Here is a 25,253-nt window from a genome sequence, read left to right as displayed (position 1 = left end):
CAAATTTGGACTCATCAGACCAAAGCACAGATTTCCACTGGTCTAATGTCAATTCCTTGTGTTCTTTAGCCCAAACAAGTCTCTTCTGCTTGTTGCCTGTCCTTAGCAGTTGTTTCCTAGCAGCTATTTTACCATGAAGGCCTGCTGCACAAAGTCTCCTCTTAACAGTTGTTGTAGAGATGTGTCTGCTGCTAGAACTCTGTGTGGCATTGACCTGGTCTCTAATCTGAGCTGCTGTTAACCTGCGATTTCTGAGGCCGGTGACTCGGATACACTTATCCTCAGAAGCAGAGGTGACTCTTGGTCTTCCTTTCCTGGGGCGGTCCTCATGTGAGCCAGTTTCTTTGTAGCGCTTGATGGTTTTTGCCACTGCACTTGGGGACACTTTCAAAGTTTTCCCAATTTTTCGGACTGACTGACCTTCATTTCTTAAAGAAATGATGGCCACTCATTTTTCTTTACTTAGCTGCTTTATTCTTGCCATAATACAAATTCTAACAGTCTATTCAGTAGGACTATCAGCTGTGTACCCACCAGACTTCTGCACAACAGAACTGATGGTCCCAACCCCATTTATAAGGCAAGAAATCCCACTTATTAAACCTGACAGGGCACACCTGTGAAGTGAAAACCATTCCCGGTGACTAGCTCTTGAAGCTCATCAAGAGAATGCCAAGAGTGTGCAAAGCAGTCATCAAAGCAAAAGCTGGCTACTTTGAAGAACCTGGAATATAAGACATAATTTCAGTTGTTTCACACTTTTTTGTTAAGTATATAATTCCACATGTGTTAATTCATAGTTTTGATGTCTTCAGTGTGAATGTACAATTTTCATAGTCATGAAAAAACAGAAAAATCTTTAAATGAGAAGGTGTGTCCAAACCTTTGGTCTGTTCTGTATAACAGATCGATGATGATCCGACACCTGAAATCCCCACCGATTATCCGTTTGCAGCTCCAGTGGTATTCGCATATACATTGGGAAGAGAACAACAAGGGTCCATAGGTAGTGGTCGTTCTTGGATGCAGCAGCTTAGTTCTTACAGGAAGTGAATAGAAGCTGAACTGCAGTACCCAGGAAGGGTCACTACTCGGTGTATGGAACTGCTCTGTTCTGTGTCCATCCAGCCGCAGAGAAGCAAATAGCTGGTCCGATATTGATGACCGATCGTACGGTGCAGTCATCATATACAGTCGGCATCCTGCTCTGATCCCAGCACTTTAACTTCTTAGATTCTGCGGTCATTACTAACGGGGAGCTGCCTCTTCTATAAATCCGCTTACAATCGCTGGGTGCCGATGAGCTTCAATGGCAGCTGTGCTCCTGAAGAAGAACAGCCTTTCATTTAAAAAATCAATAGTGCACATGAAAATAAGAAGCTTTGTAATATGTTATCAGAGAAATCTGCTTCTTTCTCTTTCTTTCACTCTCCGTTCACGGGTAACATCTGAATTCAGTGAAGACAGACTTTCCCATTACTGAGATAGCAGATGACAGTTGGTGCTCATAAAGCTCGATGCTGGGGGGAGGAGCCAGTCAGACAAACGTTCTGCTGCAAACAACTGTTCTAGTCCTCCATGGAACCTTATGAGCACCAAATGTCATCTCTGCAATGGGAAAATATGTCTCCTCCAAAAACAGTTGTTTCCCGTGAATTGACAATTTTGAGAATGATCAGCCCCGCAGGAGAAAGGAAGCCGGTTTCTCCGATAAGATACATTACACAGTTTCTTATTTTCACATGTACTATTGATTTATAAATATATCATTAAAACAATTGTTTCTCTTTACGTGAAAAAAAAACCCTGTATTATAAAATAAGTTATATATTTACAAAAAATGGAAGTGATGTGTGGTACCACTGACATAGCAACGATGGGTAAAAAAAAACCCAAATACATTCTCGTAATCTAAATAATGCAAGTTGATAAAAAAAAAAATATGTACTGCAATATAATGCATATGGCAAACTACACAATGCTGGAGCTATTCCGATGTGTTAGAGGGGGAAAGAAAACTTTTTATTAGCCCTAAGATGCTAAAGGAATATTTATAGAATATTCTGTCTTTAGGATATACATCCAGAAACCAAATGTGGCTGCATATAGTATATGGGAGTCACCGACAGAGAGGCATGTGCTTTCAGTATATATTGTATGTTTAATCATGGAAAAAAGTTGTAGATTTCCCTATCGAGATGCCCTACTCTGATATACTTGTGTGAAATAGCCAAAGGGTCACCTGACACTTGCCAGCCAAAGGGTCACCTGACACTTGCCAGCCAAAGGGTCACCTGACACTTGCCAGCCAAAGGGTCACCTGACACTTGCCAGCCAAAGGGTCACCTGACACTTGCCAGCCAAAGGGTCACCTGACACTTGCCAGCCAGGATAAAGCACGCTGCTTGGATGTCACCTAATGCTGTCTTTCAGCATTGTTGAATGAAGAATCGCTCCGGTGATAGACGACAATCACATTTAGTACAGATCCCAACTTGCAAATTAGCCTGGATGTGCATTGGGGTGTGTACTTTAATTGCATTGACACTCCCTCAATCCATTTACACTTTTTTCCAATAGACCAATGAGATAATGTTTTACTTCTAATTTATTATTCTTTGATTTTTATGAATTTCAATACATTTTTTCATGAAGGTACGTCCTGAAAGAATCTAAACAGACATTTTTGTGGGTTTGTTCTAACTGTATAAAATGATTAGCCCTGGCTGTGCCCTTTTCCAGTGTTGTACCCAATAGGCGTCACAATCGTTATTGATCATTTTTAAGGGTAAAATGGCCAAGATCAGAGTTTTCTGTGTGCCTGTAAAGGTGTCCATACTTATTAGATACTTGTCAGATGATTGCTCAGCCAAATGCTATCTCACCAGACTTCTCCCCCCCCCGCCCCCAAAAAAACCATGCCCTTGACCTTAAGATTATATTCACAGATTTCTGCTGCAGAATTTTCCATGACTAGCATCAGCAGCAAGAGTTAAAGGGGGTATTCCCATCTCCAAGATTCTATCCAAATACGTAGTGGTGTAATATTAGCAAATATATTATTATAGCGCCATTTATTCCATGGTGCTTTACGTCTGAAAATGGGTATACATAAAAACAAGTACAGTACTCTTACCCAATAAGTCACTGGTACTGGGACAGGAGGAAAGAGGACCCTACCCGTGAGGGCTCACACAGGCTGCCCCTGTCTGTAAAAACTGGGGAATGAATGGAATGCAGGGGAACGTAGCTACCTAGACTTGTGGTGCTGCGCCCCCTGCTGGCATAAACTCATATGAACTCGAGCGTGAGAAAATATTCAGTAAAATTCCCACGCTAGAGGTCATATGAGTTTATACCAGCAGGGGGCGCAGCACCACAAATCTATGATGCTACGTTCCCCTGCTTTCAAATAATTCCCCAGATTTTACAGTCAGGAGCACAGCTGCATTAGCAGAGCTCCTGCCTGTAAAATTATTTAACCCCTTCAGATGGATTTACAGCGTGGGACATGACTGAGCATCGGAGAGGTATGGGATATTGTTGTTTTTTTACTTTAGCTTTGTTTCAGGTGACAATAAAATACTTTTTTGCTAATGTGTGTGTTTTATTAACCATTTACTACTATTGGATTAATAATGGATAGGTGTGTTATTGACATCTTTCCATTATTAACCTGGCTTAATGTCACCTTACAATAGCAAGGTGACATTTACCCTTCATTACCCCATATCCCACCGCTACATGGGAATGGGAAGAGAGGGGTTAAGTGCCAGAATAGACGCACCTTCCAGATGTGCCTTTTCTGGGGTGGCTGGGGGCAGATGTTTTTAGCCGGGGGGGGGAAACAATAGCCGTGGACCCTCTCTAGGCTATTAATATCTGCCCTCAGTCACTGGCTTAACCACTCTGGCAGAGAAAACTGTGCGGGAGCCCACGCCATTTGTTTCCGCTATTTAACCCTTTATTTTAACAGCTAGAGCCCCCAAATTTTGCACACAGACACTTCTAACATTATTAGTGAGGAATATGTTAAAAAATAAGGGATATGAGATGGTTTGCTGCATGTAAACCATGTCTCATATCCTGTCGGGCTTGGGAAGGAGATGGCAAAAGACGGCAATTGAATTAATTTTCTGCTATCTAGCGCTGTATGAAATATAAATGTATGTGTATACATATATACCCCTATATTATGTGTAGACATTTATTTTAGCTATTCTATTCTAACCAGTCAGTGTGATTTTACTGTACACCGCGCTGAATTACCGGCTTTTCTCTAGAACACCGCTGCGTATTTCTTACAAGTCACACTGTTGGTCCATGTGTAATCCGTATTTTTCCTTGCCCCATAGACTTTCATTGGCGGATTTTTTGGGGCAATACGCTGACAAACGCAGCATGCTGCGATTTTCTACGCCTGTAAAATAAGACAGAGAAATATACAGCAGATAGGAGCTGCCCCATAGAGAATCATTGGTCCGTGTGCAATGCGTTGTTTTCGCGCCTCTCATACATCCATAAAACTCTCTAGTGTGACGTCAGCCTTAAAAGGATTGTCAAAAATAAAAATAAAAAAAGTATACTCTCTACCGAAATGGTGGCTGCCGACTTCCCCGAGAAGAGTAAACTAGACCGGTGCTGCCAAGTCTGTGGCCGCTGAGGAGTTGCAGTTTTGACTTTCCAGTAGACTCTGTCCAGTTTTTAGTATTTGGCCAGCCTGAGCCCAATAATAAAAATATCATAAAGTAGTGGCCGACCCCCAGAACCTTTTAGTCACAAACTCTCTTGTGTTTTTTGACTTCCGACAGCAGAAGCAAGGAGTGTTCAGAAGTCGGGCGTCCAGCATCAGCCTCACCGTGGAAAATGCCCTGGAGAGTTTTGACTTCCTAAATACCACGTCCGACATGGACGATTCAGAAGGCTCCGAGGAAGAAGCGGCTCCGAATGAAAGGCAAGGCGATAGCATTTTATCAAAGAAATACACAGTGTCCATGTAAATATGTATAAAAAAGCTATTATGGCATTTTGCAGTGCTGAATCGGGGCAACATGTTCATCTCCCTAAGGTAGAAGCCGCATCTTTCCACTGCAGTTACACATCCTTGTGATTACAAGGTTGTTGTTGCTTTGTTTTTTACTAACACATTGTTAGTCATACATTTTGGTTGATATCTTTAACAAAAAAAAAAAACACCCCCCACTTTCAAGCAGAAGTGATGACGGTGCGCTCACCAGGGAAAGTGATGACGGTGCACTCACTTTGTAGTGAGCGCTAACTGCTCACATACCACTGCGCTACCCCAGTGACTAGAAGGGAGCTGATGGGCTGCGGTGCCGGTTCTGGAAGGAAGTGTGCTTTTTTTTTCCTCCTTATGGGGGTATTCAAAAGGGGCTTGTCCAGTAGTTCGCAACCCCTTTTTCTGTTGTTGTTCTGCACTTTAATAGATGTGTTGCAGTTTTGACCAACAGGAGAAGGTCGAGTTTCACATTAAATTACAATGTAAGGTTTGAGCTCAAATCCCAAAAATGGATGCCCGCACAGTTTTAGTGGACAATGATCTTATTGATGTACATGTCAGTATGGGATTAGTATTAGGGGGACTCTCACCAATTTTTTTACTTTTGATCATGGGCATATTCTGCGCTGTGACTTTCTTCCAGTAACTCGCATTGCCGCCATCCTTAATTATGAGTTTTAATAAATTGCTGCTTGTGAATGTTTATTCGGGGTCCTCCTATGGCCAGCCCCCTTACAATCCAGGATTTTTCAGCCAATTACTCCATCATGTCACCTTCTGATTGGTCAGAGTTCTTGCCGCAGCTCCAGCCCATAGCCTCATGAAAAAAAAAGTCGACGTTTTTGCTGCATTTATTAATGTATGTCAGACTTTTTTAACATGTGTTATTCCTAAATAATATCTGATCCACAGTGGGGCACGCAAACATTTGCACAAGAATTAATAGCCATTTGTCCCATTTTTTGTGTGCAATTTCACTACAGTAGGTTCAGTGACATGAACCTCAAAGAAACAGTGATGGGCGGACCCCTGGATGTTTGGGTTCAGGCCAAACAGTTAAAAAAAAAAAAAGTTTGGTTCGGGTACCAGATCAGTAACTGGACCCCATTCACTTGAGTGGGGGGCCCAAGCATCCAGTACTTGCCACGCACTCATGTGTCAATGATTTTACCGCCTATCAGAGTCCCAGTTCCCACACTGTCCAATGACAGCGTGAGCCCGTCGCTGTGACTGGCGGTAAAAAGTTACATCTGGTCACTGGCGTCAGCTGATGGGACTACTACTCCCATGACCCTACGCCTGCTGCTGCTAGTAACCACCAGAGTATTCATCAGCCTGCACTGTAAATAAATAAGTTAAAAAAAAAAAAAAAAAAAAAAAAGTGTGTTCCCCTGTATTTTTGCTAACCAGCCAGGCAAAACTGCAACCCTCAGCTGTGAGCTTTAGCAAGGCTGGTTATCAAGAATAGAGGGGTCCCCACGCTGTTTTTTTAAAATGATTTCAATAATTTTTAAAAAGGCGTTGGGTCCCCCTTATTTTTGACAATCCGCCTTTCTGAAGCAGACAGCTTGGGGCTGGTAAGGGGCCATGGATATTGACCACCCTCAGCCTATAAATAGCAGCTGAATCCGCACAGAAAAGGCGCCTTTATTAGATGCACTAATTCTGGCGCTTTGCCCGGCTCTTCCCACTTGCGCTGCGGCAACTGGGGATCCTATTTGTGGGGTTGATGTCACCTTTGTGTTGTCTGGTGACATCAAGCCCATGGGTTAGTAATGGAGAGGCATCTATAAGACATCCATCCATTACTAATCCTATAGTTGTTTGGTGAATAAAGGCACAGCCAGAATAAAGTCCTTTTATGTGAAATAAACAGAAAAACACTTTTACTTTATTTAAAATAAACAAACACCGTTATACTCACCTAACGCCCATTCCAGTGAAGCCCTAGTCTCCAGTAAAAACAAAAACAAAATAAACAACCGTATCCTTCACCTGTCCCACGCCATGTCTGGGGATAAATAGTTAAATAGTTTTCAACATGGACAGTGCCAAGATGCGACCATCCAGGCTGAGAACCACTATGGCATGAGCTGCTGTGATTGCAGCATCTGTGACCAGTGGCGACTCATCGAGGTTACTGCAGTTCACTGGTGACCATGGTGAGATAACCGCTAGCACAGTGAGAAAAAGTCTCAGGGTGCAGCGCTGAGTTCACCGCAGTTCACTGGGAATACTCCCGTCAGCTGCCGCCTGCTCTCACTGTTATTAGCGGCAGCAGCTGATGGGAGTCATAGTCCCATCAGTCAACACCAGTGACCGGAGGTAAACTCTTTACCTCCGATCACAGCTGCGGACTCACGCTGTCATTTGACAACATGGGAACCGCGGCTCTCTGACTGTCGGTAATTATTTTACCGCCGATCAGAAACAGTGTTGAATAATTCCCCATCTTACCTCCTGATGATCTATATGTGTATCTTGGTATATGATGGGAATGTACCTGCGTTGACGACTTTTAGCATTACCTCTGGGTAGATTGTATTGGTGGGGCAATTATCGCTTGCTGTTCTATCCTTACTTTTAGCCGTTTCATGTGTCTAGCTTTAGTGTGCGTCTGTTATCGCTTACATATAGGGCGTTCCAGGGTAAATGCCACTTGCGTGGATATTTCTATAGGGTGCCGACCTCCGCTGATGGGCAGGAATAAAGGCTAGGAATTATCTTTATAGGGTTGACCTAGAGTGCACCTTTTTGTGCGGTTTGTCTTTTTATGATTTAGTCCCTCTTATTTATATTTAATAACAGAAAGAACCCCAAAAATATATATAATATCCATGTTAGAGCCTCGGTGTGACGGCAAGTAAGCATGCAAGACTTTGCTATTTTCACCCCGCCTGGTCCCCTGGTAGTGTTTTCATATAGGTCGGATAACCCCTTTAAATATTGTTTCCTCTTGAAGAAAGACCATACTTAAAAGTTGTGTTGAGAAAAGATCCAGTACATAGTAATCTACAACTTTGATCCAGGAAGGGTTTATAATTATACCACATCTTGTCCTCGCTTTTAGGACCGAGAACTGTGAAGATGGAGCGGTAACGACACCAGACCATAAACCGCCTAGAATGGAGGATGTTGTGGCTTGCTGCTCTCCTGAAGGACCCTCCAGTCCTCTGACCACTGGTAGCGAGCAGCTGGATAGGGTCTTGGTTTCACATCTCCACAACTGCAATAGGCTACTGCTGGTAGGTGATTAAGGGGTCATCAGTGTCCAATATGCGGGGGTCTGACAACCTCACGTTCCCACCAATCCGCTGTCTTCAGCCTCAGCCGCATGGAAACTTGGCTAGAAGCCGCTGTGTAGTGGCCGCTGCTGAGAACTGCAGATCAGTGAATATGTCCGATAATAATTTTATCATCCAGGGGGAGAAATATTTACACAATTCTGATAAAGTTTGTAATACCACTCCAATAAGTTTACTTTGTTAACTATAACTTTAGTCCCCCTTATAAAAATAAATACTGTTTGCATCGGCGCCATTCCAGCATTGTAGGTACCGGATCTCCCGTGACGTAGTTATGCCACATGAGCCCTGCAGCCAATCAGAGGCCACATTGCTTTCACTTCTTCCACTTGTCGGTGGATCATCAAATGAAAGGGAGAGTGCAGCAGCCGATTGTTATGTAATGCGAGTCCCGGCACCAACAATGCTGGATTAAAGAAAGTGTAAGAATGGAAAAAATAAACAAACACTACCGGGAGCAATTTTTTAAAATGTTATTTTAGCAGAACAGATAATTTGACAAGAGATTGCACTAACTTTGTCGTCATTTCCTGCAGCATTTGGGCACGTACGGACCCCTTCGATGTCGCGAATTATATGCGCTTGATAAATTAATGGGGGAAGTCCAAATCTTAGAGATGATCTGTACGTTAACGGAAGAAAAGTCAGGAAGAGCGCAGTCGGCAGAAGAAGGTAAAATTCCCCCCCTCCCCCCATCCATCGGTTATCCTTACTTTGTGCACATTTGGGATTTTCACATTTCTGACCTAAAACAAATAAAATCTGAATTAGAATATTTACATTTTACAGAAGTTTACACATAATTACAGACAAAAGCCACCGGTTTCCAACTGATTTTGTTTTTCACGGTATTTTTATTAAAGTTTTTCGAGAAGAAACGAGTAAAAGCAAATATAAAGGAATGGTACGAGCCTGAATCATTAGTCCACATGCAACCTATGTAGGTAAGAAATCCAAAATGACTCAGGAACAAGGAGAATCCGATACGGAGAATATTACAGCATCAATATTTCTGCAAACAAGATAATAAACCAATAAGAGCGTTCAATATCTCCGGGGAATCTGTCGGCAGGTTTTGTAATCGACAGCAGAATAATGTAGGGGCAGAGACCCTGATTCCAGCGATGTGTCGCTTAGTCTACTGGGTGCAGCAGTTGTGATACAATCCCTATTTTCTCTGCTGCAGATCTAGCAGAGCTCGGTATAACCTCGGCCCACACCACTGATTGTTGTCTTTCTGTGTACACTGCTCTTAGGCAAAAAGCTGCTAATCAATGGTGGGGTTGTGGTTGGACCAGGAGGCGCCAGACACCTAGTCCTATAGTGATGATCTCCTGCTGATAAAACACTGACTTTTTATTAAAAATGCAAAACACAGCCCAGTAAGTGACACATTGCTAGAAACAGGGTCTCTATAACGCAAAATTTTAACGCATGATGTAGGTAATAATGTATTTTTTTTAATTCTCATCCTGACTAAAAAAAAAAGAAAAGTTATCAATAAAGAACTTAAAAAATGCAATGATACACTGTAAAACTACAGCTCTTCCTAGAAAAACAAGTTCACACAAAAATCCAAATAAGTTTTGACGTCCTCGGAATATTATTGCACAAATTTTTTTTAATTTTTTTTTTTTTAAAGTGATGTAACTAGTAAAACAAACTCCGAGAAACTATAAAAACCCACAGAAGAAAGGTAACAAGTTACGGTAATAATAAAAAAAAAAACTATAAAACTGTTATAAGATCCTTGTTTTTATTCATGTTGCCTTACAGGAAAAAAATAATGTAAATGGATTAAAAAAATAAATAATTAAAATCATATGTATCCAAAAAATGGTATAAATGAGAACTAACTGGCCCCACAAAAAAAAAGACTAGCTCCTGAATCTTCGAGGTCCTTTCGACCTGGAAATGCATTGGAAATAAACTGCCATCTATTTCTGTACATCCGAGTCCTGTGAACTCCTTGCACACCCGCATTTTTCCCTTTTGGCAGGTGACATTTTATGGGGCGTTGACTTTTTTCCTAGAGAATATTACCGTACCTTGTTTTGTAAATTTATTCGAGAAGAAATAGTTTTGATTTTCCATCCTCACCCCCTGTTACGTACTAATTACTTGAGATAAGGCTAACGCTTTGTTGTACATTTGCTATTGATATTATTGGAAAAGCATGGGAAACAGAAAGCCTCGGCTGCAGTTTGAAGAAAAAAAAAAAGTTTAACAAAAAAAAAAAAAAAGCTTTAGTCACCGTCCCCCGGTCCACTGAATTATCAAGGATCCCGTTGTCTGCAGCACTTATTGTGTGCAGTGCTAGTGACATGACCTGACAGGCACCTCGGACAGCGGCGGAGATTCGGTCCTGGACCTGAGGAGAGTGAGTAAAGCATCTGCTGTTTGTGATTTTTTTTTTTTTAAACTGCATCCAGGTAAGGGCAGGATTTCTGGTTTCAATGCTTTAAAGACCTCAATGTTTTTCCCCCTTTGTCATTGATTTTATATTCGCCTTTTCTGCTGCCGCGGTCACAATCCATACAGAATCACTCACTTACTGATCGATGTTGGGTTGGAATTTTTTGTTGTTTTTTTTTTCCATACTCTGGACCAGTAACTATTCCCATAGGCCATCTTATCTCGTCAGCAGTTGTCACCAACTTTATTCTTTCTGCTTTTCCAGTTTTAACATTTTCACCACCAAAAGGAGGAGTTGCGGAGTTCTGGAACGAGTGTGTGTCGCCCTCGGACGTGTTTGTGTGCTCAGTGGAGACGCTGCTGCAGTCCCTCAGAACGAGATACTCGGAGCAAATCAACCTGCAACACCCGAGGCTTTCTGATGCCGGTGAGTGCAGCACTGTGCAGGGCCGAGCCCCGTGTGACCTGCATTGCTCTCATTTTGCCATTTCCTTCTCTCCTGGTCTTGTTAATTAATGGTCCTCGGACATCTAATGCTGCAGGCGGTGTGGCAGACTACACCAGTCTTTAAAAAAAAAAAAAGGGGGGGAGAGAGTGGAGTATATTGCATCAAATTTACTAAAAGAGGCACGGCCCTTAATAAAAATTATCACATTTATAGATGGTCCTAAAGCCAGAAAAGAAAAGGAAAACTTCATGTGAGCAGATTTGGACTAAAATTATCAACATTTTCTGCTTAATAAATTTGTCTAAATGTTGTTGGAGCGCCCCTCGCCGGACCTCTCGGCACGCCCCTCGCCGGACCACTCCACGCCCCCCTTGCCGGACCACTCCACGCCCCCCTTGCCGGACCACTCCACGCCCCCCTCGCCGGACCACTCCACGCCCCCCTCGCCGGACCACTCCACGCCCCCCTCGCCGGACCACTCCACGCCCCCCTCGCCGGACCACTCCACGCCCCCCTCGCCGGACCACTCCACGCCCCCCTCGCCGGACCACTCCACGCCCCCCTCGCCGGACCACTCCACGCCCCCCTCGCCGGACCACTCCACGCCCCCCTCGCCGGACCACTCCACGCCCCCCTCGCCGGACCACTCCACGCCCCCCTCGCCGGACCACTCCACGCCCCCCTCGCCGGACCACTCCACGCCCCCCTCGCCGGACCACTCCACGCCCCACTCCACGCCCCCCTCACCGGACCACTCCACGCCCCCTTGCCGGACCTATAATTTTTTGGTTAACATGGTGCTAAAATGTGTTTTCTCCGCCAATCTCCTTTTATGAGGCTGTCTTTACAGTTGTGACTTTTTGGTGAGAGATGAAAAAAATCAGATGGATGCTACATTAAGGCCACATGCACACATTCAGTATTTGGTGAATTATTTACCCCAGTATTTGTAAGCCAAAACCAGGAGTGGGTGATAAATGCAGAAGTGGTGACGAGTTTCTTATGCTTTTGCTCTGACCGTTCCACTCCTGGTTTCGGCTTACAAATACTGATGTAAAATACTGACCAAATACTGCTAGTGTGCACATGGCCCAACACAAGCGCTTCTGCCCCCTCATTGTAGCGATCACGGGGGATTTTAGCGTCTGAACTCCACCAATATAAACATCAGTCATGGAATACATGACAGAAATCACAATGACGTGATCCCTTTAGGAAACCTATGTTGTCAGGACGAGTCTGGATTTTCATGACCCCCCCGATGGGACATTTTAGTATTTTGCAACATTAATAATTCTGCATGTGTAGAATAGTACTTTAACTTTATAAACCCCATTTCTATTTTTCAGTCCTTGTAAAGCTTGTTGAGGACATTTTGGATCAGAAGTTGCCCAGAAGGTCCCGGACCACTTACAGTGAGCAGATTACAATATTTCAGTACTGGAGATACTTTGATTCCACCACGGTGACTAATTTGGATACTCTCATTTCTGATTTATCAAAAGAAGGTAAAATAATCTTGACGGCTCATTACTTTGACACTTTAACGGTATACAACATCAATAAATAGAAGCAAATGGATGTGAGGTCCCATTCCCACAACTGATGGTATTAAAATGAATCCATCAGCAGAGCCCCTGATTCCAGCGATATGTCACTTATTGGTCTGCTTGCTGTCATTTTGATCTGAAACACAGTTTTCTCTGCTACATGTCTAGCAGTTTTATGAATGCTGAGCTGTGTATAACCCCGCCCACACCACTGATTGACCAGTAAGAGGTAGGGGAGGGGTTGGACCAGGAGGCACGAGACACCTAGTCATGTAGTGATAATCTCCTGCTGATAAAACACTGATCTTATTGAAACAACGCCACGCAGCCTTGTAAGTGACATCATTGGAATTAGGGTCTCTGCCCCTACACCATGGTGCTCTTGGATTACATAGCAAAAAAATGCTGACAGATTACCTTTTTGTTTATACCTAGGTATTGGTGTAGTTTTGGGTGTAGATAGGCTGCACAGCTTGCCAATAAGCTGAATTTTAACATTGCAAGATACTTATATTTAACCATTAAAGGGAATCTGTCGCCACATTTAAGCTTGCCTATCTAAAGGCAGCATAAAGAATGGACAGAGATCCTGATTCTAGTGATGTCAATTACTGGGGTTCTTGCTGCAGTTTTGATAAGTTATTTTATCTGCTAGTCCTCTCCTTGATGAGCTGTCTGAGCTCCTCAATCATCGGACTAGCCAAGCTGCAGCAAATAAAACTACAGCAAGAAGCCCAGTCAGTGACTCAGTGCTGGAATTGGTGTCTCGGCCATTACTTTAGGTGTTCAGCGTAGTACTATAGCCCCTTTATCCTTCTGATCACTACTGGTGTCCAGGACAAAAAATACATATTTTGTTTTCTGGGAAAACCTTCAGAAATCCCTTACTGCTAGATGGAGAATAAACTTTTAAATTAAAGTTTTCACTATGACCATCTTCTTTGTTTGCATTTTATTTTTAGTATTATTTGTGCAAAGGTTGAATTCTGATGACCAGAATGTCGTTCTGAAAGCCTTGAAGAAAGTGTCTGAGAGCAGCATACAGAAGGAAGGCTTCAAGACGCTGAGCCTTTTACTTACTAATGGAAACAGCAGAGTCATTGCAGCCACGTCTGCGTTGCTTAGAAGCTTCTGTGAACAACAACCTTTTAAAGAAAGGGTAAGGACAATACTGGTCTTTACCGTATATATCCTTGTAAATTACAAAAAAAAAAAAAAGTGTGTGGAGGGGTCACCAATAAATGCTGAAAGAGAATCTGTTCAGCAGGATTTGGATATGTAATCTGATGTAGGGACAGATACCCTGATTCCAGTGGTGTGTCACTTACCGTAGATTACTGGGTTCAGCAGTTGTGATACAATCCGTTTTCTCTGCTGCAGATCTAGCAGTTCTCTAAATGCTGAGCCCTGTATAAATCCGCCCATGCCACTGATTGGCTGCTTTGTGTGTACACTGCATTGACAGAAATCAGTGGTTGGGACTGGGTTAGGACTAGGAGGTGCGAGACACCTAGTCCTGTAGTGATAATCTCCTGCTGATTTATTTTAATTGAAACCGCAAAACACAGACTAGTGTCGTCGCTGGAATCAAGATCTCTTCCCCTACATCATGCTGCTGACAGATTCCCTTTAAATATTAGCAGTATTACTTAATAGTATCGGAATGGCCCTTTTATAGCCAGAGGTAGAAATTACGTTATAATATATAACACTTGTAGTTCCTAATGTGTTAAGTTATAGCTCCTTCTATAACCTGACAATATTATCAAAGTTTTACTAGGATTTGTTGATTTTAGAGAACAGATCAGACAAATCAATACAGAACTGATCCAATCCAGAGGCAGAATAAACAATAATTTCAATGACTCGTGCTTGACATCATCTCATCTGGCCCAGACCTCCATTTAACCGCTTTCTTATTTTAGCTCCTTACTTTCGCACTACATCTTCATACTTACAACACCGTGTTCTCTTCCTATTTCGCACTACAACTTCATACTTACAACACCGTGTTCTCTTCCTATTTCGCACTACAACTTCATACTTACAACACCGTGTTCTCATCCTATTTCGCACTACATTTTCATACTTACAACACCGTGTTCTCATCTTATTTCGCACTACATCTTCATGCTTACAACACCGTGTTCTCTTCCTATTTCGCACTACATCTTCATACTTACAACACCGTGTTTTCTTCCTATTTCGCACTACATCTTCATGCTTACAACACCGTGTTCTCTTCCTATTTTGCACTACATCTTCATGCTTACAACACCGTGTTCTCATCCTATTTCGCACTACATCTTCATACTTACAACACCGTGTTCTCATCCTATTTCGCACTACATCTTCATGCTTACAACACCGTGTTCTCTTCCTATTTCGCACTACATCTTCATGCTTACAACACCGTGTTCTCTTCCTATTTCGCACTACATCTTCATACTTACAACACCGTGTTCTCATCCTATTTCGCACTACATCTTCATACTTACAACACAGTGTTCTCTTCCTATTTTGCACTACATCTTCATACAACACCATGTTCTCATCCTATTTCGCACCACATCTTCATGCTTACAATACAGTGTTCTCTTCCTATTTCGCACTACATCTTCATACTTACAACACCATGTTCTCATCCTATTTCGCACTACATCTTCATACTTACAACACCGTGTTCTCATCTTATTTCGCACTACATCTTCATGCTTACAACACCGTGTTCTCATCCTATTTCGCACTACATCTTCATACTTACAACACCGTGTTCTCATCTTATTTCGCACTACATCTTCATGCTTACAATACAGTGTTCTCTTCCTATTTCGCACTACATCTTCATACTTACAACACCATGTTCTCATCCTATTTCGCACTACATCTTCATACTTACAACACCGTGTTCTCATCTTATTTCGCACTACAACTTCATGCTTACAACACCGTGTTCTCATCCTATTTCGCACTACATCTTCATACTTACAACACCGTGTTCTCTTCCTATTTCGCACTACATCTTCATGCTTACAACATCGTGTTCTCCTCCTATTTCGCACTACATCTTCATGCTTACAACACCGTGTTCTCTTCCTATTTTGCACTACATCTTCATACTTACAACACCGTGTTTTCTTCCTATTTCGCACTACATCTTCATGCTTACAACACCGTGATCTCATCCTATTTCGCACTACATCTTCATGCTTACAACACCGTGTTCTCTTCCTATTTCGCACTACATCTTCATGCTTACAACACCGTGTTCTCTTCCTATTTCGCACTACATCTTCATACTTACAACACCGTGTTCTCATCCTATTTCGCACTACATCTTCATACTTACAACACAGTGTTCTCTTCCTATTTTGCACTACATCTTCATACAACACCATGTTCTCATCCTATTTCGCACCACATCTTCATGCTTACAATACAGTGTTCTCTTCCTATTTCGCACTACATCTTCATACTTACAACACCATGTTCTCATCCTATTTCGCACTACATCTTCATACTTACAACACCGTGTTCTCATCTTATTTCGCACTACATCTTCATGCTTACAACACCGTGTTCTCATCTTATTTCGCACTACATCTTCATGCTTACAATACAGTGTTCTCTTCCTATTTCGCACTACATCTTCATACTTACAACACCATGTTCTCATCCTATTTCGCACTACATCTTCATACTTACAACACCGTGTTCTCATCTTATTTCGCACTACATCTTCATGCTTACAATACAGTGTTCTCTTCCTATTTCGCACTACATCTTCATACTTACAACACCATGTTCTCATCCTATTTCGCACTACATCTTCATACTTACAACACCGTGTTCTCATCTTATTTCGCACTACAACTTCATGCTTACAACACCGTGTTCTCATCCTATTTCGCACTACATCTTCATACTTACAACACCGTATTTTCTTCCTATTTTGCACTACATCTTCATGCTTACAACACCGTGTTCTCTTCCTATTTCGCACTACATCTTCATGCTTACAACATCGTGTTCTCCTCCTATTTCGCACTACATCTTCATGCTTACAACACCGTGTTCTCTTCCTATTTTGCACTACATCTTCATACTTACAACACCGTGTTTTCTTCCTATTTCGCACTACATCTTCATGCTTACAACACCGTGTTTTCTTCCTATTTCGCACTACAGCTTCATGCTTACAACACCGTGTTCTCTTCCTATTTTGCACTACATCTTCATACTTACAACAGTGTTCTCATCCTATTTCGCACTTTAACACCACTTTTAGCTTTAAATAGTGGTAACTTGCTGCCAGTATAGCTCCTGCTACTAGGTGTTTGATAACATTGATTTGATTAAGTTAGTAAAATGTGAGTTTTTTTTTTTTTCTTTAATGCCAAGAGGCACAAACCCCATATAAAGAAGTAATTCTCTGAATGTGTGTGTGTGTTGCAGGCTCTGGTGTCTTACTTGGAGCAACTGGAAGATGAAGACGTGCCTGTGCGTGTGGCAGGTTGTGCGGCACTGGGGTGCCTAAAGGTGTGGGGTCGAAACATGGCGTAACCTAATCAGTTCTCTTATTAGTCTGCTATATCTCAGCTTTTTAATCTTTGTAAATCGAATACTCAATTAGAACATTCCACCAGGCATGACTTTGCAGTTCTTAGATCCTCGGGGGTGGTACCATTTTTGTAAAAAGTCCTATCCTGCATTTTTTTGCCTTCACCTACTTCATTAATAAAACACTGTTGTTACTGACTATTATACACATGGGGTGGAGCTGGAGTTTTATTTCCATGCTTGTATTGTACACATTCTATTATAAAGTCCTATACCAAAAAAATCAGATAACAATATAAAGAAGCACCCCCCAATGTATCCTACAGAAGAAGTAATAAAGGGAGATTACACTTTTAGTATTAAATTAATGTATGAGTGCCTTAGGGTCATCAATATCTGATTGGTGGGGGTGCAACACCCGGCACCCCCACCAGTCCACTATTCCTGGTGGCGGCCCGATATGCTGAGTTGCAGAGCTACGCAGCACCACTTCGTCAATGGAATAGTGGTCGCAGCCGAATACTAAACATCCACCCCCTATTCAAATCGATATGAGGCGGATGTACTAAGTTGACGTGAGTCACGCCCCTACCCTGAATAGACCTTGATGACCTATGCTAAGGATAGGCCTTCAATATACAAGTGCCAGACAATCCCTTTAAGGTGCTTATCTGATCTTAGTCTATGTTTGCACTTTACAATATTGATAAATCTGCCTCAAGGGCTCGAAGGCGTTAAACAAGAGGCCAGAGGGGACAGCGACTAGTCAGCCATTATATTGGCCATAACTAACCCTAGGTTTGGGGTATATGCATTTGTGTTCTTAATGTTCCCTTTGAATCCCATCTTGTGTGAATAATCCAAAGTCATGTGGACCCTGACCGGTACTTTAATATTCAGTCCTGGTACTATAAAGAACTCTGCCCGATCATTAAGATTACCGTGGACATGCACAGTTTTTCCTTTCCTGGCCAACATGCGTGTATATAAAAAAAATTACCTAGTATCAAGCTTTGATAAAAATAAAAAAAAGTGAAAAAAAATGTAAAAAAAATTGCACAGATCTTATTTTCACACTGGCCGGTAAGCCTAGTATTCCTGTCTTGTGCAGAAGACTTTTCAGCAGTCTCATTATAGATAACTCAGGATCCACCGTATTGGGCCTAGTGGCATGTGTGAAAAATGCAAGATTTGCCTTTTTTTTAAACTAGATAAATATTTGATAATGTAAACTTTTCCATGTCATATCATAATCTAACAACAAAAAAAAACTTTGTAAAAACTATTAAGGAGTGAATGTTCTGGGATAAGGTGTTATCTGAGCATGCTCTTGTACTAAGAGTGTCTTTGGCGTGCTTGAATAATATGTTCGAGTCCCCGCGGCTGTTGAACGGCCGTGAGACATGCAGGCACAGGGATTCGAACAGATTATTCCAGCACACTGTTGGCACATGAGCATGCTCAGATAACATCTTATCCCAGCGCGCTCGCTCATCGCTAGATTTCATGTATGATGTGTAGTCATCCTAAAGATGTTCTGATTTGCAAAAAAAAAAAAAAAAGTTACATTGCACATTCTCTTCTGTACATCCACAGGCCAACGAAAGCATAGAACAACTTGTATACCTGTGCCAAACTGACAAGGAGGAGGTGAAGGAGGCCGCCAAACACAGTCTGGTACTTTTTGGTAAGTGCAGTCATTGACTTGCAAAAAACCTCCCAAACTATAGCTTCTCCCTAAAAAATACAAGCTCTCTTACCACTCCATATACAGAAAAGTGAAAATAAAGAGTAATGGGTCCTTGAAAGTAGCACATAATCTCCCTGTATTGATCGCTTTACCTAACAGGTTGCATCAGAGACTGAACGGGCCACTATTATAACAAACGGCATAAATCAATAGCGCGAGCGAATATAAGAAACCTTGTGATCGATCTTATTACAGAAATAGGTTTTGTTTTTTATTCCTTAATTTGAGCTATTTCGCCATCTGCCCCCGAAACCAGCTAAAAATCAGTCTTGCTCCAAACAAGTTGGACTGTCTGCTCACTGAAGTATCAGATTACAGCTCCTTTTTAAAGGGAACCTGACTTCATTATTTTTCTGATAGAACCTTCGGCCGGCTGCCTTTCAGTCCCATGTGACTGCATCCTAAAATGCCGCAAATCAGATTCCAATTTGCCCTGCAAGTAAAAAAAAAAACAAACCTTTTTTTTTACTCACATACAAGGCAGTCCAGTCCGATGGGGGTTGCGAGTCTTGGTCCGGTGCCTTCTCTTGATGCCGTCCTCCTGTTTGTGTGGATGACTAATCCCATCTTATCCATAGCGTCCCCTTCTCTCTTCTGGGCAGGCGCACTTCTCTCTGCGTTGTTGAGGGCAGAGCACTGCAGTGCGCATGCGCTGGCGCTCTTTTGACCTTTTCCGGCGCATGCGCACTGTAGCATTTTGCTTTGCCCTCGGCAGGGAGAAGCGCAGCTACGCAGAAGCGTGAAGGGAGACACTGTGGATGATGTAGGACGCGTCATCCGCACGAAGCATTGCAAGTAGACCGGAGACGCCGGGCCAAGACCAACCACTCCCATCAATCGGACCAGACCGCCCCGTAGGCAAGTATAATAAAAGCCTTGCAGCGTGACTTAGTCATATGTGCAGCATTATAGAATGCTGTCACATGGGGCTGAAAGTTGGTTATCGGGAAAAACTGGTGACCGGTTCCCTATGTCTATGTAGAAGGGAAGAGGGGGTCACCCGGCACAGTAATAGGCTCAGATTGTGCTGCAGCTTCTAGCAAGTGATTTGTCTCAAATTCAGCTACCTTGTCCTCAGTGCTGCTTCCGTCTGTGTGCTGCACAGAGAGAGACTCCCTTTCGGACACCTAAAAATTAGATATTGTATATTCTTATTTCACTTTTGTTTTCTAACACAGGAGAAGATGGTAAAATTGCTTGTCGGCATTTGGAGGAAACTACGGGAAGTCTGTCTCGACTTTTTACACCCGCAGCAATGGCGAGCACGGCCTTCTGAAACCTACCAGGCGCTACATTTTTGGAGACTCGATACCAGGAGACAGTCGGGCACATAAGAGGGGATATTTGGAGATGTGAGCGAGCTACATGGCAGTATTACCAGGCATCTTTACTACGGACGGCCTTGTGGTGGATGCGGATGGAAAGCTTTATTAAAATGAACTACCTCTGACAAGTACAAATGTTTTATGAAGCCCGAGAGCAAGAGAACGAGTGGAGACGTGTAAGGCATCCGTCGCTTCTTAGTGGTCAGATATACGGTCCATCGTTGGGTGGGATGTCGCAGTCCGAGAGCGTGCACTTTGGAAAAGGCGACTGCTCAGTGAGGTTTAATTGTAGATTTTAATAGTGTATAATATGGTATTAATATTCAGTCTGATGTAAAAGATCTGCCGCGCATGTCCGCATTGCAGTACACGTGTAAGTATCTTGCGGTATAAGTGGCCACTGATATTTTTGTAAGGAATGCCACTAGTCCTTGTGCGATGGCCTTTGACACTGAATTCTGTATTTTTAATGAGAAATAACGTAAGGAGAATGGCCTGATGGGGATATTCAGGGGTTGTTTATATCAATAAATTTGGCTTATGTTTTGTTTTTAACATAATAGCAGTCTTCATATTACATTGTGAACTGATAGTGCCATCTTTTTTTGTCTAAAATTCTGCTATATCTTTATAAATAGGGGGACATAAATCTCCTGACATTCTGGATTGAATGCATAGATATTGGGTTCATTTTTCAGCAATTTCTTAACTCACCAGTTGAGTCGCTAATTAACGGGATTCTGTCAGCAGATTTTTACCATTTAATCTGAGAGCAGCATGAAGTAAAGGCAGAGACCCGGATAACAAAGATGTGTCACTTATTGGGCTGTGTTGTACTTTCAATACAATCATTGTTTTATCAGCAGGAGATTATCACCGTAGGACTAGTTGTCATGTGCAAGCCAGTCCAGCTAATCTGTGTAACCCTGTCCCCAGCACTGATTGGTTTCTTCCTAACAGAGCACACAGGAGGCTACCAATCAGGAGTGTGGGCGGGGTTACTCACCGCTCAGCATTTGAGCGCTGCTAGATCTGCATCCGAAAAAACAGGGATTCTATCCAAACTACACCAAGCAGCTCCGTAAGTGACACATCGCTTGCATCAGAGTCTCTGTCCCTACATCATGGTGCCATTAAATGACCTAGCAAAACCCGGCTGACTGACTCCCTTTAAATGCACTCTAAAGGCATACATTTTTAATTTGTTGCTATGGCTACCAGCTAATCAGAAATACTACAGCTCCGGCTTCTGAATGGTGTTGGATAGTAAATGGAATTTGCACAACCATTCCACTCAATACTCCCGTTGCGTACATTGCTCTCACTATTATATCGCTTTCACATGTGTAAAAGGTTTTGTTTTATTTTGTATATCGTTTGCTTTATGACAAAAGGCAAATACAGCGTGTCACTTTTACAGTTTTAATCCTAACGGAAAATTAAAAGAAAATCCTTACCTACGGTTTTGTTCTTGGATAATTCTGTGTATTTAATAAAAAAAAGAAAAACTTATAAAGATGTGTCTCTTGGTGCAGAAAAACAATATGGCTTCTTATTTAAAAATTGTATATCTTAAATGTTTAAAAGAAAAAAAAATAATTCTCAAAGGCGTGCGATATCTCTGCGGTCACTCACTGTTCTCAGCGGCTCTGCTATGTAGACGGTATGAGCGTCTGTAGCGGTGATGGGTGCTGTAGAAGGGACGTTACCGCTGCAGCCTGTCAACCATCAGCGGGAGCAGCGGTATCGCTGGAGCGGAGGAAGGGTGCGGATTGCTGTTTTTAGTATTTACAAAATCCCCGGGCCGACGAGATGTGATGAATACAGTTGAAAGGGGGAAATTGTTTAATAGAGCGCTGAAAGGAGCCCAATCAATGTGATAAGATGCACAGATGTGACCTTCTTTATGATTTTATTAAACATTGAGCACCGTCCCAAATTGCCAGGTTCCTCAAAAAAAAACAGCCCGATCCATTGCTGGCTATTGTCCGGCCAGGCAGCCAGCAAGTTATTTATTTCTTTATTGAAATGTCTTAATATCTGCATTGCCTAAAATGAGATTTTAAAAAGGGAATCTGTCCGTAGGATCAACCCTCGTAAGCCGTCTATAAGTACACACCGTAATAGAAAGTTGAGTCCAAATTGTAAAAAGAGCCGTAGAAGCGCGGCAGCGCGAAACGGCCGTCGTCTTTTGGACCCACTGTTCTCCCTATATGTTCCTGCTATTTATATGATGCCAGAATAAAGACTGATAAAGTTTGCGGAGGGCGAGTGCTCTTCTTCTTCTATACCAATATAGAGTCCAAATTGTACCAACTGGACTTCTCGGGAACCATTTTCTTATAATCTTCTTTTACACTTGCCGTGCTTTTTTGCGGGCCGTATTGCTGTAATTTTCACAGCCTGGTGCAAAAAATCTTGCGGATCGCCATTTTTCTGGTTTCGAATACTAGGGAAAAAGTATTGGAAAAAAAAAAAACTGCGTTCCGCAAATACGGGCTTCCGTTGTTTTTGCAGCCCCACTAATTTTCAATGGGGGCCGTGAAAAATATCGAGCAGGCTCGATATTTTTTCATGGCTGTAAATACGGCGTACCAACGAATTTTTGCAGCCTCATAGAAATGTATTGGGGTCGCAAAAACACGGCAAGTGTAAAAGAAGCCCAAGGCTGTGTGCACACGTTGCTGATTTCATTATCGCCTCTCATTGGGGGACACAGGAACCATGGGTGTATGCTGCTGCCACTAGGAGGCTGTCACTATGCAAATAAAAAAGTTAGCTCCTCCTCTGCAGTGTACACCCCACCGACTGGCATTATACTCTTCAGTTTAGCTTAGTGTCAGTAGGAGGTGGACACGGGTCTTTCATTAGACCCTTATCTACCTCAATGTGCGTCGTTTCTTTTCAGGTTTTCCGGAAGGGATACAGGGTGAACAGTCACACCTGTAGTCCCACAATGCGGACTATGAGTACGGCGTGTACTGCCACCCCGTATCCTCATAGATCCCTCTCCAGGACCAAGATCCTAGCACACAAGCGTGCTCAGAAGTCCGGTCCTGGCTCCGTCCCCCACCCACTCGCCCACCAGAGCCTGTCGGTTGGAGGAGACGAGGACGTCCAGCTCCACGGACGTCTAACACCTTCTACGGCTTCAGGTTAGTAATGGACGGCATGGGATGTTTAGGTGAGTATTCCCCTCCCACCGATCCCTAACCTTCGGTCTATTTTCAAAGACAGTCATGGGGGGTCCCTGTGGATTTCCTGTTACAGGGGCGATCGTGGGGCGTCTCTTCATTGGGAAGTTTTCCACACTGCGGCCACATTTTTGTTCTGTGCGGGCCCTATAGGCAGCTGCGCTGCTGGTTCTGCGGTTCTGGCTGTTTGCGCGTCAGCTGCGCCGCTTCTCCCTGCTCGGCGGCTGCACCTTCACAGGCAGCGGCTCTGCCTGGACTGCGGCCGTACCTTTGTTTCCATGCAGCGCGGCCCCTACAGGCAGCCGTGCCGTTCTCTCCGGCGGCCGTACCTTGGGAGGTGACGCGCGTCCGCGGTCCTCTCCAGCGGCGCCGGCTTCTAATACAGGCCCCGGCTCTTCTCGGGGCCTACTTCCGGCGCCTGCACCGGCGCTCCCCTCTTTTCCGCGGCGGCTGCCGCGCCTATCAGTTGGGCAGCCCCCGCACTGTTTTTTGCGCCGCACCGCCGACTATCCACCTTTCTGCGGTCACCGGCCTCTAATTTAGGCCCCGGCTTTCCCCGGGGCCTACTTCCAGTGACGCGCTCCGCCCACTTCCTGTATCATTGGGCGGGCTTTCTCCCGCCCGACAAACTCTGCCCTGCATTCCCCACCCACCGGCGCCATCTCGGCTGGCTCCGCCCCTTCCTCCACGCAGCTTCTGGAAGCTCAGAGCACGAGTTTTCTCCATCGTGCCACGCACCTGCGCCGGGGAACTTCGCAGAGCGCTCCTTCTGGGGACACAGCACTCCATCTGCGCCGGGGATCCACAGCATCTTCCTCCAGGCCTGCAGCTCCTGGTATCCGGGTTTTTTCGTCTGCCGTGAGTAGCTCTGCACTGCAGACTGACACCCTCCTCTGCCCCACTGTCCCCTAACCTGCTGGCATTTTCTTCAGGGACCTCTTCAAAATGTCTAACTCTAAAGGGGGCCGCTCTCGTCCCCGTACTTCATCTTCTGCCTTAGTCCCCTACTTTGCATGTGCGTCCTGTAACAGCAAGCTTCCCTCAGGTCAGTCCTCCCCGCTGTGTCAGTCCTGCAGCAACCCGACTGTTCCGCCCGAGAGTGATCCCCCCCCATCCCAGGCTGGGCCGCCTCTCTGTCACAATCGGTGGCCGATTTAACGCGGGTGTCTCAAACCCTGGTGTCAGCACTGGATCGGTTACCCCTGCAGACCCCTGCCGTGGCCAGCGGGTCGCAGGAACCGCCGCCCGAGCCCTCCTTGATAAGCCACAAAAGGTCCAGACAGGAACGTCGGTCTGAGTCCTCTTCGCGCTCTATCTCGCCACTCGGCCCTCCCCTGCGGTCGGCGTCCCCTCGACCCTCCTCCCCTGAGTCAGGCGAGGCACTCTCTGATGCGCCCTTGGAGGATATTTCGGAGCTGGATTCTAACCAAATCGCCACCATGAGGGAGATGGTCCAGAATCTCATTGTGGCAGTAAACCAATCTTGTGGCATCAAGGATCCCTCTACGGAACCCGCAGATCAGGCGGTTTCGTTTAGACGGGCCAAACCACCTTCCAAGTTTTTTTCTCCTTATCCTGAATTCGAGGAAATCATGTCCAGAGAGAGAGAGAGGACCCCACTAGGCTTTTTCAGAGGGGAAAACGCCTGGGTGTGTTATATCCCTTTTCTCCAGAACTTACCGCCAA

General features: G+C 43.8%; 1 protein-coding gene and 1 long non-coding RNA gene across 4 annotated transcripts in view; one reads left to right on the top strand and one right to left on the bottom strand.

Moving 5' to 3' along the window:
* The window catches only part of RIPOR1 (RHO family interacting cell polarization regulator 1), a 119,024-nt gene extending 97,195 nt beyond the window's left edge, over positions 1–21,829 (top strand). For all 3 annotated transcript variants that reach the window (XM_069740045.1, XM_069740044.1, XM_069740046.1), the window contains exons 14-22: positions 4,812–4,954; positions 8,091–8,265; positions 8,862–8,997; positions 11,006–11,167; positions 12,538–12,696; positions 13,701–13,897; positions 17,194–17,277; positions 18,895–18,985; positions 20,227–21,829. In XM_069740045.1, coding sequence (XP_069596146.1) covers positions 4,812–4,954; positions 8,091–8,265; positions 8,862–8,997; positions 11,006–11,167; positions 12,538–12,696; positions 13,701–13,897; positions 17,194–17,277; positions 18,895–18,985; positions 20,227–20,324 — 1,245 coding nt within the window. In that variant the 3' untranslated portion in view covers positions 20,325–21,829. The remainder of the gene's footprint in view (positions 1–4,811; positions 4,955–8,090; positions 8,266–8,861; positions 8,998–11,005; positions 11,168–12,537; positions 12,697–13,700; positions 13,898–17,193; positions 17,278–18,894; positions 18,986–20,226) is intronic.
* LOC138649555 (uncharacterized) overlaps positions 8,823–25,253 on the bottom strand; it is a 110,292-nt gene continuing 93,861 nt past the window's right edge. Inside the window, exons 3-4 of the long non-coding RNA XR_011315323.1 lie at positions 9,039–9,071; positions 8,823–8,947 (exon numbers count right to left, since the gene is read on the bottom strand). This is a non-coding gene — a long non-coding RNA (uncharacterized lncRNA). The remainder of the gene's footprint in view (positions 8,948–9,038; positions 9,072–25,253) is intronic.

Source organism: Ranitomeya imitator, chromosome 9 (genome assembly GCF_032444005.1).
Source record: "Ranitomeya imitator isolate aRanImi1 chromosome 9, aRanImi1.pri, whole genome shotgun sequence".
NCBI lineage: Eukaryota > Metazoa > Chordata > Amphibia > Anura > Dendrobatidae > Ranitomeya > Ranitomeya imitator.
Note: the sequence above shows the minus strand (reverse complement) of the source record. Positions and strands in the feature narration are given on the sequence as shown.